This window comes from Scyliorhinus canicula, chromosome 13 (genome assembly GCF_902713615.1).
Source record: "Scyliorhinus canicula chromosome 13, sScyCan1.1, whole genome shotgun sequence".
Classification (NCBI taxonomy): Eukaryota; Metazoa; Chordata; class Chondrichthyes; order Carcharhiniformes; family Scyliorhinidae; genus Scyliorhinus; species Scyliorhinus canicula.
The window spans coordinates 149,045,481-149,062,775 of record NC_052158.1 but is presented as its reverse complement, the minus strand read 5'-3'; the positions used below and the strand labels follow the sequence as shown (position 1 = coordinate 149,062,775).

The following is a 17,295-nucleotide window of genomic DNA, read 5'->3' as shown; positions in this document are numbered from 1 at the left end:
CATGCGGTTGGGGGATCGGAGAATGTGTCAACCTGCTTACATTAATAAGCTTGGTGTCTGCTGTATACTAAAGATCTGATTCATGTTCATCTCTCTGTGCTCTAATGGAACAGGTGGAAAAATGAGTCGGAAGCTTCAAATGAAAGGTCAGATGCCGACTGATGATATGAGCAGAATCACCTTCATTCATGGTGTAATTCAGCATTAGGAGCGAAGTTTGGTCTGCCTCCATGTCTCCACTGAATTTTTCAATGCAACATAATTTCCATTTGCCAGCTTTAACCTTTCAGTCTCTCCCTATTTTAGCCACCAGTACTGGATATCCATATGTGTGGCTAAGTGTCAAACTTTGTCCTCGAACACTCCTGCAAATTGCCTTATGATCATTTTCTACGTTAAAAGCTTCAGAAAATTGTATGCTTCCATTGCTGTTGGTAATTTCCTGACATGTGCAAACCAATAATCAGTATTTCTGCTCATTACCAGTCAACCTATCTCCTCACATCACCAAAATATTATTTGTTTTACACGTTTACAGTGGAAGTATAAGGGACTTTGTAAAATGCTGACAAAATTGACTTTGCAAGTTCTTCGAGTTAAACTGAATTGTTCTTCTCTGAATGCGACGTTAACCTGAGACCCCACCTGCCCTCCCAGGAGGATGTTGTTGTAAAGCCAAAAAAGAAAATGTTGTTGTAAAGCCAAAAAGAGAATGCTGGAAAAACTCAGCAGGCCTGGCAGCATCTGCAGGGAGAGAAAAGAGCTAAGGTTTCGAGTCCAATGACTCTTTGTCAAAGCTTTGACTAAGAATCATTGGACTAGAAACGTTAGCTCTTTTCTCTCCCTACAGATGCTGCCAGGCCTGCTGCGATTTTCAGCATTTTCTTTTTGGTTTCAGATTCCTGCATCCGCAGTAATTTGCTTTTATGTTGTTGTAAAGGTTCATTTGGCTTTTCATGGAGAGGTCTGGAGGCTTGTATTTTTGAACATTAAGGATTATTATTAACCCATGACTATGTACATATCCAAGGTACTTCCATGCATGGGTGCCGCCTCCACACTGGCTCCTTCCGGACACTTCGCCGCACAGTCCACCATCAAATGACTCACTACATCATACTCCAATGCTCCAGTCCCACATTTACCCTTGCTCTGCTGAACACCCGACAATGACATGCTGCTACCCCTTAAAGGCATTTTACAGCAGATGGAACAGATCCCATGGCATTATTATGAAGGAGAGCTGAGGAATTATTCCCCGTGTCTTGGACAATATTTATCCCTAAACCAATGTCACAAAACCAGATTATCTGGATATTATTCAATTGTTGCTTGTGGCAGCTTGCTATGCACAAAAGGGTCACCACGTTTTCTTCCGTACAACAGTAACCACGCTTCAGAAGTACTTGGTTGGCTGCAAAGATCCTTGCAGGGATCTCCTGAGGTCATGACATCTTGTCATGTGAGGTTATCCATTTTGGTAGGAATAACAGCAAACGGGATTATTATTTAAACGATAAAATATTAAAGCATGCCGCTGTGCAGAGAGGCCTGGGTGTGCTAGTCACAGAAAGTTGGTTTACAGGTGCAACAGGTGATTAAGAAGGCAAATGGAATTTTGTCCTTCATTGCTAGAGGGATGGAGTTTAAGACTAGGGACGTTATGTTGCAATTGTATAAGGTGTTAGTGAGGCCACACCTGGAGTATTGTGTTCAGTTTTGGTCTCCTTATTTGAGAAAGGACATACTGGCACTGGAGGGTGTGCAGAGGAGATTCACTAGGTTAATCCCAGAGCTGAAGGGGTTGGATTATGAGGAGAGGTTGAGTAGACTGGGACTGTACTCGTTGGAATTTAGAAGGATGAGGGGGGATCGTATAGAAACATTTAAAATTATGAAGGGAATAGATAGGATAGATGCGGGCAGGTTGTTTCCACTGGCGGATGAAAGCAGAACTAGGGGACATAGCCTCAAAATAAGGGGAAGTAGATTTAGGACTGAGTTTAGGAGGAACTTCTTCACCCAAAGGGTTGTGAACCTATGGAATTCCTTGCCCAGTGAAGCAGTTGAGGCTCCTTCATTAAATGTTTTTAAGGTAAAGATAGATAGTTTTTTGAAGAATAAAGGGATTAAGGGTTATGGTGTTTGGGCCGGAAAGTGGAGCTGAGTCCACAAAAGATCAGCCATGTTCTTGCTTTAACCGCTGCCTGGAGGTGACTGGAGGCTGTGCTGAATTATCTGACCCTCTGTAAAATTGTAAAATGCGCCAGGATTCTCTGTTTAGGGTACTGTGGGGATAATTTGGTTTGTCCTGCATATCAGGCGATTGGAAAATCAACCAGTGTGCATCACTTGGTTGGGGGGGTGCAGCAAATCCTGACACCCAGTAAACCAAAATATACAAGTTGTTTTCTCTCGCCCCTCACCATTCTCAAACAAATCTCAGACTCCTGAATGACAATGAAAGCAGTGGTTGTTTGTTGATTAAAATGAGCCTTCGCAGGCAGCTAATTGTTGCTTCCTTGCTAGTCATGATCAAAACCGCCAGCCAATAGGCCATTCCACTGTGTATTTACACAGCACTCCAGCATCTTATCTGCAATTCTTTGCAATCTTTACTGTAAGTCAGTCAATGATAACTGGAGAACCTGGGGCACTGCATTAGATCTCACTGCCAGAAATGTATTAACACGAGTCTATGCAAGTGAGCAGAAACATGAGAGAAGCACCGCCTATCAGGCAGGATAGATTTCCATCGCCTATGAACATGTGAGTTCAACCCATCAGGCGCAGGACTATCTCTTTGCAGCAGCTATTTATCTCTGTGACATTCCTGGTGAGTTGGCAGGGCATTAGCTTTCAGAATGGAGCCTTCATACCTCACGCAGTGTTCTAGTGCCCAAGGCCTGCGGGAAGCTGCTTCTGTGTGCAAGCCCAATGCACACCGAGCCTAATTAAACAAGAGCCTGATGTGATTGCTGTCCTTGAGTCAGATAAGAGCTGAACTATATCTTCTGTGCCACAAAGGAACTCTTTGCCACAATCACAGCGTGGTGTCTGCACTTCCCACTTATCAGACCCTGTCAGAAAACAATTTTATTGACCTGAACTTCTCCCAATATTGCCCCAGCAAACCAATTTGGGCTCAAACGAGCTTCTCAGTAACCCAGTAATCCTACCCAACCTAACCTTTTTGAACACTAAGGGCAATTTAGCATTTCCAATGCACCTAACCTGCACATCCTTGGACTGTGGGAGGAAACCGGAGCACCCGGAGGAAACCCATGCAGACACGGGGAGAACGTGCAGACTCCGCACAGACAATGATCCAAGCTGGGAATCGAACCTGGGACCCTGGAGCTGTGAAGCAACTATGCTAACCACTATGCTACCGTGCCCCCTGCTTTAAAGTATTGCTTCCATTCTGAGTCTATGCTCTAACTGTACCTAGTTCACCAACCACTAATCTTTGTTGCCCACGTGCATGTGTGTGTGTGCCTAAGCGTGTGCATGTGACTGCCCTTGTCTGTCTGTGAGTCTGTGTGTGTACACTCCGGTTTTTGTGTGCATGTCTCTGTATGTGCCTGTATCAGTGTGTGTGCCTGTGCATGGCTGTGAATGTATCTGTGGTAAGTGTGTGTGTATGTTTCCTAATTTGTCAGGGGGCTGGGAAAACGAGCTGTAGTCCAGAAGCCAGTGTTGAGAGTAGTGAGGTACTGAGGAGGGTATCAAGGTCGCAGGAGTGTACCGGCAGACAGAAAGGTGGGTTGAAGTGTGTCTACTTCAATGCAAGGAGCATCCGGAATAAGGTAGGTGAACTTTGAGCGTGGATTGGTACTTGGGACTACGATGTTGTGGCCATTATGGAGACATGGTTAGAACAGGGACAGGAATGGTTGTTGGACGTTCCGGGGTATAGATGTTTCAGTAAGAGTAGGGAAGGTGGTAAAAGAGGTGGAGGAGTAGCATTGTTAATCAAGGATAGTTTAACGGCTGCAGAAAGGCAGTTCGAAGGGGATCTGCCTACTGAGGTAATATGGGCCGAAGTTAGAAATAGGAAAGGAGCGGTCACATTGTTAGGAGTTTTCTATAGGCCCCCAAATAGTAATAGAAACATGGAGGAAGAAATTGCAAAACAGATTATGGATAGGTGTGGAGGTCTCAGGGTAGTTGCCATGGGTGACTTTAACTTTCCAAATATTGATTGGAACCTCTATAGGTCGAACAGTTCGGATGGGGCAGTTTTTGTACAGTGCGTGTAGGAGGGTTTCCTGACACAATATGTGGATAGGCCGACAAGAGGGGGGGGGCACATTTGATTTGGTACTGGGTAATGAACCGGGCCAAGTGTTAGATTTGTTTGTGGGAGAGCACTTTGGTGATAGTGACCACAATTCGGTGTCTTTCAGTATTGCAATGGAGAGGGATAGGGCCATACGACAGGGCAAGGTTCATAATTGGGAGAGGGGTAATTATGATGCGATTAGGCAAGAATTAGGGAGCATAAGATGGGAACAGAAACTGTCAGGGAAAGGCACAAATGAAAAGTGGAGCTTGTTCAAGGAACAAATACTGCGTGTCCTTGATAGGGATGTCCCTGTCAGGCAGGGAGGAAATGGCCGTGTGAGGGAGCCATGGTTCACAAAAGAGGTTGAATGTCTTGTCAAGAGGAAAAAGGAAGAGTATGTAAGGATGAGAAAACAAGATTCAGTTGGGTCGCTTGAGGGTTACAAGGTAGCAAGGAATAAGCTAAAAAAAGGGCTTAGGAGAGCTAGGAGGGGGCATGAGAAGTCCTTGGTGGGTCGGATCAAGGAAAACCCCAAGACTTTTTACTCTTATGTGAGAAATAAAAGAATGACCAGGGTGAGGTTATGGCCGGTCAAGGACAGTAGTGGGAACTTGTGCATGAAGTCAGAAGAAATAGGAGAGGCGTGAATGAATACTTTTCTTCAATGTTCACCAAGGAGAGGGGCCATGTTTTTGAGGATGAGAGTATGATACAGGCGGGTAGGCTGGAGGAGGTAGATGTTCTGAGGAAGGATGTATTAGCAATTTTGAAAAAACTGAGGGTTGACAAGTTCCCTGGGCCAGATGGGATATATCCAAGGATTCTTTGGGAGGCAAGGGATAAGATTGCAGAGCCTTTGGCTTTGATCTTTGCGTACTCACTGTCCACGGGGATAGTGTCAGAGGACAGGAGAGTGGCGAATGTTGTTCCTCTGTTCAAGAAAGGGAATAGGAATGACCCTGGTAATTATAGGCCAGTTAGTCTTACTTCGGTGGTCGGTAAGTTAATGGAAAAGGTCCTGAAGGATAGGATTTATGACCATTTGGAAAGATGCAGCTTAATCCGGGATAGTCAACACGGATTCGTGAAGGGTAAGTCTTGCATCACAAATTTGATTGAATTCTTTGAGGAGGTAACTAAGTGTGTAGATGAAGGTAGAGCAGTTGATGTTGTATGCATGGATTTTAGTAAGGCGTTTGATAAGGTTCCCCATGGTCGGCTCATGAAGAAAGTAAGGAGGTGTGGGATAGAGGGAAATCTGGCCAATTGGATAAGTAACTGACTATCACATAGAAGACAGAGGGTGGTGGTGGATGGAAAATTTTCAGACTGGAGACCAGTTACCAGCGGTGTACCACAGGGATCAGTGCTGGGTCCTCTGCTATTTGTAATTTTTATCAATGACTTGGAGGAGGGGGCTGAAGGGTGGGTCAGTAAATTTGCTGATCACACCAAGATTGGTGGAGTAGTCGATGAGGTGAAGGGCTGTTGTAGGCTGCAAAAAGACATTGATAGGATGCAGAGCTGGGCCGAAAAATGGCAGATGGAGTTTAAACCTGATAAGTGCGAAGTGATTCATTTTGGTAGAAAAATTTGAATGCGGATTACAGGGCGCAGGGTTCTGAGGAATGTGGAGGAACAGAGAGATCTTGGGGTTCATGTCCACAGATCTCTGAAGGTTGCCACTCAAGTGGATAAAGCCGTGAAGAAGGCTTATAGTGTGTTAGCGTTTATTAACAGGGGGCTTGAGTTAAGAGCCGCGGGGTTATGCTGCAACTATACATGACCCTGGTGAGACCACATTTGGAGTATTGTGTGCAGTTCTGGTCACCTCATTATAGGAAGGATGTGGAAGCATTGGAAAGGGTGCAAAGGAGATTTACCTGGATGCTGCCTGGTTTGCAGGATAGGCCTTATGAGGAAAGGTTGAGGGAGCTAGGGCTTTTCTCTTTGGAGCAGAGGAGGATGAGAGGCGACTTAATAGAGGTTTATAAGATGATGAGGGGGATAGATAGAGTGGACGTCCAGAGACTATTTCCTCGGGTGAATGTAGCTGTTACAAGGGGGCATAACCATAAGATTCAGGGTGGGAGATGTAGGAGGGATGTGCGAGGTAGGTTCTTTACTCAGAGAGTGGTTAGGGTGTGGAATGGATAGCTTGACCTTGGTTTCGGACAATGCTCGGCACAACATTGAGGGCCGAAGGGCCTGTTCTGTGTAGTGCTGTTCTATGTCTATGAATCTCTATGTGTGTGCGCATGTGTCTGTGCATGTTTGCCTGTATATGAGTGTGAGTGTGCATGTATCTGTGGTAAGTGAGTGTGTGTTTTTGGATGCGTGTGTGTCTGTGAGTCTGTGTGTGTGATTGTGTAGGTGTGCATGTGTGTGCCTGTGTATGTGTGTGTGTCTGTGTGTGTGTGTGTCTGTCTCTCTGTGTGGCTGTGCGCGCAAGTCGCTGGGTTTGCTTGTGTGTGCCTCTGTCTGTGGGTGTGTGTGTGCTTGTGTGTATGCGTCTGCCTCTGTGTGTGATATGTCTGTGAGTATAGGTCCGTCACATCTTTTCCAATTTCCCTATTGATAATAATAATCTTTTATTGTCACAAGTATGAAGTTACTGTGAAAAGCCCCTAGTCGCCACATTCCGGTGCCTGTTCGAGTAAGCCGGTACAGGAATTGAACCAGCCCTGCTGGCCTTGTTCTGCATTACAAACCAGCAGTCTAGCCCACTGAGCTAAACCGGCCCTAATTGACCTGCTTGTGCTTTCAACCAAGACAGCATCAGGAACAGTTACGATGCATTCCGCAGTTGAGTTACATAAGAATACACCTGCAGAATCCAAACTTGACCCTTGCCTCTCCCTCATCTACTTGCTGTCCCTTGGCAACATGGGATCCGCATCCACATGAACAATGATAACACCGTGCTTTGACCTCTTGATCAACTCTCTCAGCTGCCTTCCCTCCGGTGAGCCCGCTTTCCCAATATCCAGTCTCTGATGAGCCAAAATCACTTGCGGCTAAACATTGGGAAGAGTATCATCATCGTCGTCTTCAGCCTCCCGATGCTTGCAGCAACTCCGTCTCCATCCTCCATCTCGGGTCGAGCGAGAGGTCACACAATCTCTGAGTCTCACTTGACCCAAAATGGAGTTTCCCTTCCCACATCCTCCACCACTGTAACATCACCCGCTTCTACTTCATCTTACTCTTCACTCCCAATACCTGAACTATTTCATTGTAGGTCTGATCTTCTACAGACCACCCATTTCGGGTGGCCCAAAGCTCTAGTGCCTATGTCATCTCCTGTACTAATGTCTCCTCATCCATGACCACTGTCCTCACTGATCTACATTTAACTCTTGTTCCCCGAGGGCATCAAATTGCAATGTCCACTCTTGTATTGAATTACGCCATCGCATCACTGCTCTGTCACTTTGGTTTTCCTCCAATGCTGTCGCACTCACTACCTAGATTTTTGGCACCTTCAGCTCTGGCCTTTTACCCGTTACCCATTCCTAGCCCAGATCTTCCTTCATCCAATTAGGCTCATGCTCTGGAGCTTCTTTCCGAACCTTCCAACATCCCACCACCTTCCTTTCCTTTCTCTCGTTAAAGCCTACTGGCTACATTTCCGAATGTCCTCTTCGGTCCTCAGTGTTAGCATCCCTCTCTCCCTCCCTTTGGGGAGAACAGCGTTTGGTCTTTTTCCAGACTGCCATTAGACGAATGTCATGGTATCTACTTGCTTTTCCTAACACACCAACATAATTTGGTGTGTTAGGGGCTGGTTTAGCACACTGGGCTAAATCGCTGGCTTTGAAAGCAGACCAAGGCAGGCCAGCAGCACGGTTCGATTCCCGTACCAGCCTCCCCGAACAGGCGCCGGAATGTGGTGACTAGGGCCTTTTCACAGTAACTTCATTTGAAGCCTACTCGTGCCAATAAGCGATTTTCATTTCATTTCATTTCATAATTTAGCATCTTTTCACCTACCTCACAACACCTTTGCTTCGCCTGCAGCATTAAGGTAGAAAAAAACAGTAAAAAAATAAATAAATAAACGAAACCAGCTGAAATTCAGACGTTGTATAAATACCAAATGCCTGACTGAAGTTTGAAAGGTAGACTGTCGGCTCAGGGCAGTACCATTAACAATTTCAAGCAGTGGCCTGCTCCAGAGAACTCTCAATGATGTTGTACCTCTAGGGACACTGGAATGCGGACCCTCCGCCACCATTTCCAAACATTGAGGCCCTCTTTCCAAACGCCATCTCCCATGCTGCATGCATCGTAGCTGATCCTGATGCTGCCTTAATCGAAATAAGTGAACTGCAAAAGCAATTTAATTTCGGGCCTTCTTTTCAGACCTGTTATCCGTGGATAACAATTCCTGGTCTTCTGTAATAGGATCGTGCGGGGGAAGGGAGGAATGGATCTAAATCCAAACACTGCCACCACTGTCAGACAGTCAGACCTCAGCACCTCCTGATACCCCACAGGCCTTGCTAGGTTTGGATACATTGAACCTATGGCTCAGGGCTGCAGCAGCGGCAGAGAGGGGAGGGATTTCCTACGGGCGTTGGGATCCCAATGTCAGGATCAAATCTTCCTTGCAGCGAGCCAGAACGGTGGAGTTATTTTACCACAGGCGGCCTCATGAGTGTCGCCACCCAATTCAGGATGCTGGTGGGCTGCCAAATCTGGAGGAGCAATCGGAGACCAGCCCAGCACTGAAGGTTCAGCCGCCCCGTGGTCAGAGCTGGGTGCTATTAAACTATAAGGCTTGAAGCTGTGCTGTTCCCAGTTGGGGGATGTGAGAAGGGTAAAAAGGACAAGTGTTTCCATTTAGCTTGACGGCCTCCCCACCCAATGGGTAGCCGCTCTGCCTCTGGCAGAATGGCAATGATCTTGCAAAACCACTCCGAATTGCGGGGGACGGTGCGGAAAACCTCACCAGCAAATTTGATGCCCGCCACCTTGGACTGGGCAGGACAATCAAAATCATAACTCAACCTTAGGGAAAGCTCCCTGGCAGCAGGATTGCTTTGAGGAGCTATCCAGCACATTTCGGAGGAATGGAACAGTTATTTACTGGAGAATGGGATTGAGTGGCTGACAAGAGAGGGAAGGATGTGGGTTTATGACGAACCAGATAATGAAGGGGTCCACTCCTACAGGCAGCAAGACCTGGTATACTACAACCCGCGTCACTGGCAAACCCAGCTGTCGCTGCCCATCCTGTAGTATTAGGCTGTTCAAGACTGAAAGGGGTAATGTAGGGCAGGGGAAACAATATCGTCCACATGATGATGTAAAGGGAGTCACCCGTACCAGCCTCCCCGGACAGGCGCCGGAATGTGGCAACTAGGGGCTTTTCACAGTAACTTCATTGAAGCCTACTCGTGACAATAAGCGATTTTCATTTCATGACTAGTTGAAGGCTGAATGGAAATAGCTCATGGCTTGGACTGAAGAAGCTCCAATATCATATCTGTTCACAAAATAAATAGTTACTCTTCAGACCTTAAACAAACCCAACAACTAGTCGCCCTTGAATTGACTGCTTTGCGAGGGCAGTTAAGAGTCAACCACATTGACAGGGGTCTGGAGTCACATGTCAGGACAGCAGGCTTCCTTCTCTAGAAGGACTAACAATAATAATAATCTTCATTAGTGTCACAAGTAGGCTTACATTAACACGCAATGTAGTTACTGTGAAAATCCCCTCGTCGCCACACTACGCCCTCTGTTCGGGTACACTGAGGGAGAATTCAGAATGTCCAGTTCACCAAACAAGCACGCCTTTCGGGACTTGTGGGAGGAAACCGGAGCACCCGGAGGAAACCCACACAGACGCTGGGTGACTCCGCACAGACAGTTACCAAAGCTGGGATTCGAACCCATATCCCTGGCGCTGTAAAGCAACAGTGCTAACCACTATGCTACCGTGACTAAGCAATGAATTCTTGCCATCTATTCCAGGTTTAATTAATTAATCAAATTTAAATTCCGCTAACTGCCATGAGTGAGATTTGAACACATGGCCCCAGAACATTATCCTCGCGATTATTGGCCCACCTACATTAGCACGAAACCACTGTCACAACCTGCTCAGGTAGATGTAATAAAGAACCTGAGGCACTATTCTGAAGAAAAGCAGAGGCCTTATCCATGGTGGTCTGGACAATATTTAACCCTCAATCAACAGAACAGACAGGTTTAGAACAAGGAACTATGTAACTGGAAGCTCTTCACAGTCTCACCCAAGCAACTTAATCTAGAACGGGCAGCACGGTAGCACAATGGTTAGCACTGTGGCTTCACAGCGCCAGGGTCCCAGGTTCGATTCCCTGCTGGGTCACTGTCTGTGTGGAGTCTGCACGTTCTCCCCGTGTCTACGTGGGTTTCTTCCAGCTCGTCCAGTTTCCTCCCACAGTCCAAAGTCGTGCAGGTTAGGTGGATTGGCCATGATAAATTGCACTTAGCGGCCAAAAGGTTTAGGAAGGCTTATTGGGTTACGGGGATAGGGTGAAAGTGAGGGCTTAAGTGGGTCGGTGCAGACTTGATGGGCCGAATGGCCTCCTTCTGCACTGTATGTTCTATGTTGTTCTAGATACAGATTTTCAGCAGGCTATTTATAGGAACATTGGAACAGGAGCTGGCCATTCAGCCCCTTGAACCTGTCCCACCATTCAGTTAGCACCATTCGGACCAACGCCACTTCCCCACCTTTGCTCCATGTTCCTTCATATCCATCAATCCCAGACTTGGCAGCTCTAATTGTCCCCCAGCATCCACAGACTTTTCCCAGAATCACTGGCTGGGATTCTCCCCTACCCGGCGGGGCGGGGGGTCCCGGCGTGATGGAGTGGCGTGAACCACTGCGGTGCGGGCTGCCCCAAAGGTGCGGAAGTCTCCGCACCTTTAGGGGCCAAGCCCCAACACTGAGGAGCTAGGCCCGCGCCGGAGTGGTTGGCGCTCCGCCGGCTGGCGTGGAAGGCCTTTGGCGCCACGCCAGCCAGGGCCGAAGGGACTTCGCCGGCCGGCGGAAGACCGCGCATGCGCCGGAGCATCAGCGGCTGCTGATGTTCACGCATGCGCAGGGGAGGGGGTCACTTCTGCCTCCGCCATGGTGAAGACTATGGCAAAGGCGGAAGGAAAAGCGTGCCCCCACAGCACAGGCCCGCATGTCAAGTTACTGAATATATTTAAGAAGGAAATAGATTTCTGGACGCTAAAGGTGCCAAGGGGAGGGAACACGAGTATGATATTAAGATAGAGGATTGGCCATGATCATATTGAATGGTGGAGCAGGCTTGAGGGGCCAAATGTTCTGCTCCTTCTTCTATTTTCTATGTTTCTATCTTTCTACCAATCCCTCCAGCAAATATTTATCCAACTCCCTTTTAAAAGTTACGACTGAATCTGCTTCCACTGCCCTTTCAGGCAGCGCATTCCAGATCATAATCACTCAACAATAATCGCTTATTGTCACAAGCAGGCTTCAATGGAGTTACTGTGAAAAGCCCCTAGTCGCCACGTTCCGGCGCCTGTTCGGGGAGGCCGGTACGGGAATTGAACCTGCGCTGCTGGCCTTGTTCTGCATCACAAGCCAGCTGTTTAGTCCACTGTGCTAATATGGCCCCTGTTGCGGAATATATGGTTTCCTCATGTCACCTCTGGCTCTTTCCCTTAAGTCTGTGAATTTCTTCTACTTCTGACGATAGCTTCCCTGTTTCTCCTATATTCTGTCAAAGCCCTTCACAATAATGAACACCTCGATTGGAAGCTTCCCTTAACCTCTGCTCTGGTACAGGCTCAGTTTTTCTATCCTTTCCGTACAATTTGAATCTTCCGCCATTGGTACCGTTTTCGTAAATCTCCTCTGCGCCTTCGCCAAAGGCCTGGACATCCTTCCTTGAAGTGTGGTGCCTAGAACCGGCCACTGTACTCCAGCCAGGGCCCAATCAGTTCCAGTGATCAGGAAGCCAGCAGTAGGAATGACAAAGATTTTATTTTACCCAAAAATAAGTCTTCCCGCTATGGCAGTAACTATGTACATACCACAGTCTCCGTTGGGAAAACCGACATGCTGGCCCCTGCTCAGGCAGGCTTTCATGCTCGCTTTTACGAGCCCCAGCTGAGTGGGTGTCCTCCCACCACCGGGGATTTCCACACCTATTCCACAATGCCATTTTTCCATCAGTATAGCTGATTTGTTAACCTTCCTGAAGAGAGATCACTGAGACCAGGTGGGATATCGGATCAGAGAATGGCGTCGGCACTGAAAAAGGCCATTTGGCCTGCCATGTCTGTGCTAGCTCTTTGTAAGAGCAACAACCCTAATCACGGGCTAACGAATGCCGATTAACACATGGGCCGTACTTCGGGTCATTCTGCTCTGTGCAACACCCACCCACGCAGGGCTTTATACTGACCAACTGGAAGCTTTTTCAGATTATTTTCACGTCACGTGAAAATTTCAACCACATCATTCTTGGTGAGATGGCAGCAAAGGGCCATGAACTGTGCGTGCCTCTGCCTGCAAGCTCAACCTTTGCCAGGACAACAAGGCCCCTTAAAAGCAAAGCCTTTGCTCTTTATCCCTTCAACTAAAAATCAATCTGGAAAGAGAAATTAAGCTGGCTATTCCTTGAAGCTGCGCAGCAGTTCAAAGGAATCTACCATGACATGTTACAGCGTCCCCTTGCAGTTTTTAGGCCAAAGGTCGTGGATCAAAAAAGGGGACCCAGCTTGTTGTAAAAGTTCCAGGATGCAATTAAGACAAGTTTTGTTTTTGATGTTCCTGCACTGGATTGGGCATACGTGGTGTGGGTGTGGTGTATGTATGTGTGTGTGTGTGTTTGTTTATCTGGGTGTGTGTGTGGTGATCTGTGGTATTGTGTGTGTGTGTGTGTATGGGGGGGGGGGGGTGAAATCTGTGGTATGGTGTGTGCGTGTTTGTGCAGTGTCACACAGTCATATAGCACAGACCCAGGCCCTTCAGCCGACCATGTCTCGGCCGACAGTCAGGCTGTATGTGTGTGTGTAGGGGGGTGGTGATCTGTGGTATTGTGTGTGTGTATGGTGTGGGGGGGGGCAGAAATCAGTGCTATGATGTGTGTGTGTTTGTTTATCTGGCTATATGTGTGTGCGTGTGGAGGGGGGGGGAGAGATGAAATCTGTGGTATGGTGTGTGCGTGTTTGTGCAGCGTCACACAGTCATATAGCACAGACACAGGCCCTTCAGCTGACCATGTCTCGGCCGACAGTCTGGCTGTATGTGTGTGTGTGGGGGGTGGTGATCTGTGGTATTGTGTGTGTGTATGGTGTGGGGGGGGGGCAGAAATCAGTGCTATGATGTGTGTGTGTTTGTTTATCTGGCTATATGTGTGTGCGTGTGGAGGGGGGGGGAGAGATGAAATCTGTGGTATGGTGTGTGCGTGTTTGTGCAGCGTCACACAGTCATATAGCACAGAAACAGGCCCTTCAGCCGACCATGTCTCGGCCGACAGCAAATACCAATCTATACTAATTCCATTTACCAGTACGTCCAGATGTTTCTTAAATGTTGTGAGGGTACCTCCCTCCACCACCCTCTCAGGCAGCGCGCTCCATATTTCCACTCCCCTCTGGGTGAAATAACTGTTTTCTTAGGTTCCCCTCTAAACCACTTACCCCTCACCTTAAACCTATGCCCTCTGGTCTAAGACGTCTCTGCCATGGGGAAAAAATTCTAACGATCTACCCTATCGATGCCTCTCAGTTTTTTATACCTCTATCATATCTCCCCTCAGCCTCCTCTGCTTCAGGGGAAACAAACCCAGCCTATCCAGTCTCTCCTCATAGCTGAAACGTTCCATCCCAAGCAACACCTTCTGCACCCCCTCCCGTGCAATCCCGTCCTTCCAATGGTGTGGGGACCAGAACTGTACACAATATTCCATCTGTGGCCGAACCAATGTTTTATAAAGTTGTATCATGACCTCCCTGCTCCTATTCTCTATGCTCTGGCTAATGAGGGCAAACAAACCGTATGCCTCCTTCACCACCCTATCTACCTGCGCTGCGCTCCAGGGATTCATGGACTTGTACAACAAGGTCCCTTTATTCCTCAATACTCCCAGGGACCTACCATTCATTGTGTATATCCTCCCCGATTAGACCTCCCAAAATGCACCTCACACTTATCAAGATAAAATTCCATCTGCCATCGCTTTACCCAATTTACCAGCTGATCAATATCAGTCTGTAGCCTAAGTCTATCCTCCTCACTATCAACAGCACCACCAATTTTCGTGTCATCTGCAAACTTACTAATTATACTTTCTATATTCACATCCAAGTCGTTAATGAATATAACAAACAGCAAGGATCCCAGCACCTATCGCAGTGGCACATCGCTGCTCACAGGCTTCCAGTCACAATAGCAACCCTCCACCCTTTGCCTTCCATTCACAAGCCAATTTTGGAACCAATTTGCCAACTTGCCTTGGATCCCATGAGCTCTAACCTTTTGGATGAGCCTTCAATTTGAAACCAGGTAAAAAATCTTATTGAAGTCATGTAAATCACATCAACTGTGCTACCCTCGTCAATATATTTAGATAGCTTTTCAAAAAACTCAATTAATTAGTTAAACACGCTCACCAACATGTTTTGCATTTGTGTGAGTGATTTTGAGTGTGTGTGTAGGGTATGTACGTGCAGTGTATTTGCATGTGTGCTATTGTGTGAGACTGTGCTGTGTGTTAGTATGTGTGTTTGTGTCTCTGACGTTGTGTGAGGTTGTGTGCAGTGTGTTTGGTGTAAGTGTGAGGATGTGTATGTCTTTGTATTAGATTGCGTGTGTGCATGCATGTGCCATTGTGTGAGACTGTGCGCACATGTGTGTGCCATTGTGTGAAACTATGTGTCTGTGCATGTGTAGTGTGCACTTGTATGTGCCAACCTGTGAGAATGTGTGTGTGCGTATGTGCATGCCATTGAGTGTGCATGTGTGTGCCACTGTGTGACGTGTGTGCGTTTCTGACCGTGTGTGTGTGTGCTTGTGTGTGTACAGTGCGTGCGAGTGCCATTGTGTGAGACTGAGTGCTCTGTGTGTGTGTGTGCAGCGATGGCATGAACCTGATTCATATCTATTTAAATAGATTTAAACATGCCAAAAAGGCATAAGGCCTTATCTTCCGGGTTCACCAGGGAGGGGCGTGGAAAATCGGGAAATGAAATCTCGCTGGCAGTAATTCCCTGACCGGATTCTCGTGAGATTTTGTGCCTGGGTAGCCATTCTCGCTGATGCCAGATGCAGGTGCAAAATCGCACCCCAAAGACTCTGCCTCCACGAACCTCTGAGCAAAACAGTGCCAAAGGTGCACAACCTCCTGAGCGAGAACATATCTCCATCCCAAATATACAAGAGCTGCCGATGTCTGATTGTGTCTCTCGGTGTCGCGGCAGGTGGGACTCCTGATCCCTCCTGGGTCCTTTGATCCGGGGGAGAAGGCCTGCAGTTGGCCTACTAAATGCCTGATTGGCACAAGTTATGACTGGTCTTCCAGAAAAGAGACGACGCGAAGATCCCGCTGCTCTCCAGCCGGAGGTCAAGACACCCCGTCGGCTCCACAAGATTCTGTCCTATGGGTAGCACGGCGGCACAGTGGTTAGCACTGCTGCCTCACAGCGCCAGGGATTCGGGTTCAATTCTGGCCTTGGGTGACTGTCTGTGTGGAGTTTGTAAGTTCACCCCGTGTCTGCGTGGGGTTCCTCCGGGTGCTCCGGTTACCTCCCAGAGTCCAAAGATGTGCAGGTTAGGTCAGTATACGGGGATGCGGGGGGGGGGGGGGGGGGGGCAGGGTGCAGGGGGTCGGTTCAGACTCGATGGGCTGAATGGCCTCCTTCTGCACTGCATGGATTCCATATTGTAACAATGGATAACAATTGTATGGGACAGGGTGAGTGGACCAGAGGGTCTTTCCCTGCCTGCTTGCCCGGTCAAGGTTTTGAAGCCCAAATGCAAAAGGGGAGCGGCTGTCACCATTACAGTTTGCTCGATTTTCTTTTCAATTGATTTAAATGGAAATAAAATTGTGCAGCTAGAAATCTAGGCAGCTGGTTCACTGTTACATGGCTTGTGTTACGACATGTTTATATCCTTATTCCTTTAGGAGAATGAAGCTGCAGCAAATGCAAGATGGCCAGAAGAACAGAGAGGGAGAGTGAGAGAGTGAGAAAAAGAGAGGGCAGGAGAAAGAGAAAGAGATGGAAAAAGAGAGAAAGTGATAGAGAAGGAAAAGAGGAGAGAGAAAAAAGGAAAGAGAAAGAGAGAGAGACAGATAAAGAGAGAAAGAGGGAAGGAGAGAAAGGAGAAGGGAGAGAGAAAAAGAGAGGCAGAAAAAAAAGAGGGAAAAAAGAAGTGTGTAAAAGATAACAAAAGGGAACAAAGTCACCGAGCGAGCGCGTTTGGTTGCGTGTTTCCCGACACTCACAGTGCCGAGAAATAGATGGCTATTTAAAGTGACTCGCTTTGAAGAAGAGGCCAAAGCAGGGAACACGTGGCCGAGGCCGCACATAGCCACGTTTATTTAATCATGGGGTGCTCTACTTGCCGGAACTCCCCGTTGTAGCAAGAGATCGGCCCAACGCCATTTTTAAATGGAATCCCGATCTCCGAGGCCTCCAAAAAATCCACGACCTCCCTCCCAGCCCGAACGCATCATGGGACGGTTGCCTCTCCTCCCCGCCCGCCATAACATCCCCCCCCCCTTCACAACATCCAGTGGGAAACCCCCAGCCCAATCATGTGCACGCAGAAAATGCCAGCTTGTCAGTGCCAACCTGGCACCCTGGCACTGCCCCTCCAGCATCACCTGGGCACCTTGGCAGCCCAAGGCTGGCACTAAAGTGGCACTGCCAGGGCACCACCCTGCCAAAGGGCATGCAGTTGGGGGCCTCCAATCCATTTGGAGACCCCCCCCACGAGTGCCGTGCCGTGCCATCTGGTTTGTGGA

At 47.8% G+C, this 17,295-nt stretch overlaps 1 protein-coding gene across 13 annotated transcripts in view; it reads right to left on the bottom strand.

Annotated features, from left to right (window-relative positions):
• The window catches only part of mbnl1 (muscleblind-like splicing regulator 1), a 347,533-nt gene that overhangs the window by 33,965 nt on the left and 296,273 nt on the right, over positions 1 to 17,295 (bottom strand). For 7 of the 13 annotated variants that reach the window (XM_038815110.1, XM_038815097.1, XM_038815101.1 and 4 more), the window contains exon 7: positions 8,282 to 8,302. The exons of the other annotated variants lie outside the window; for them this stretch is intronic. In XM_038815110.1, the coding sequence (XP_038671038.1) occupies positions 8,282 to 8,302 (21 nt within the window). The remainder of the gene's footprint in view (positions 1 to 8,281; positions 8,303 to 17,295) is intronic. 13 annotated transcript variants of the gene reach the window in all.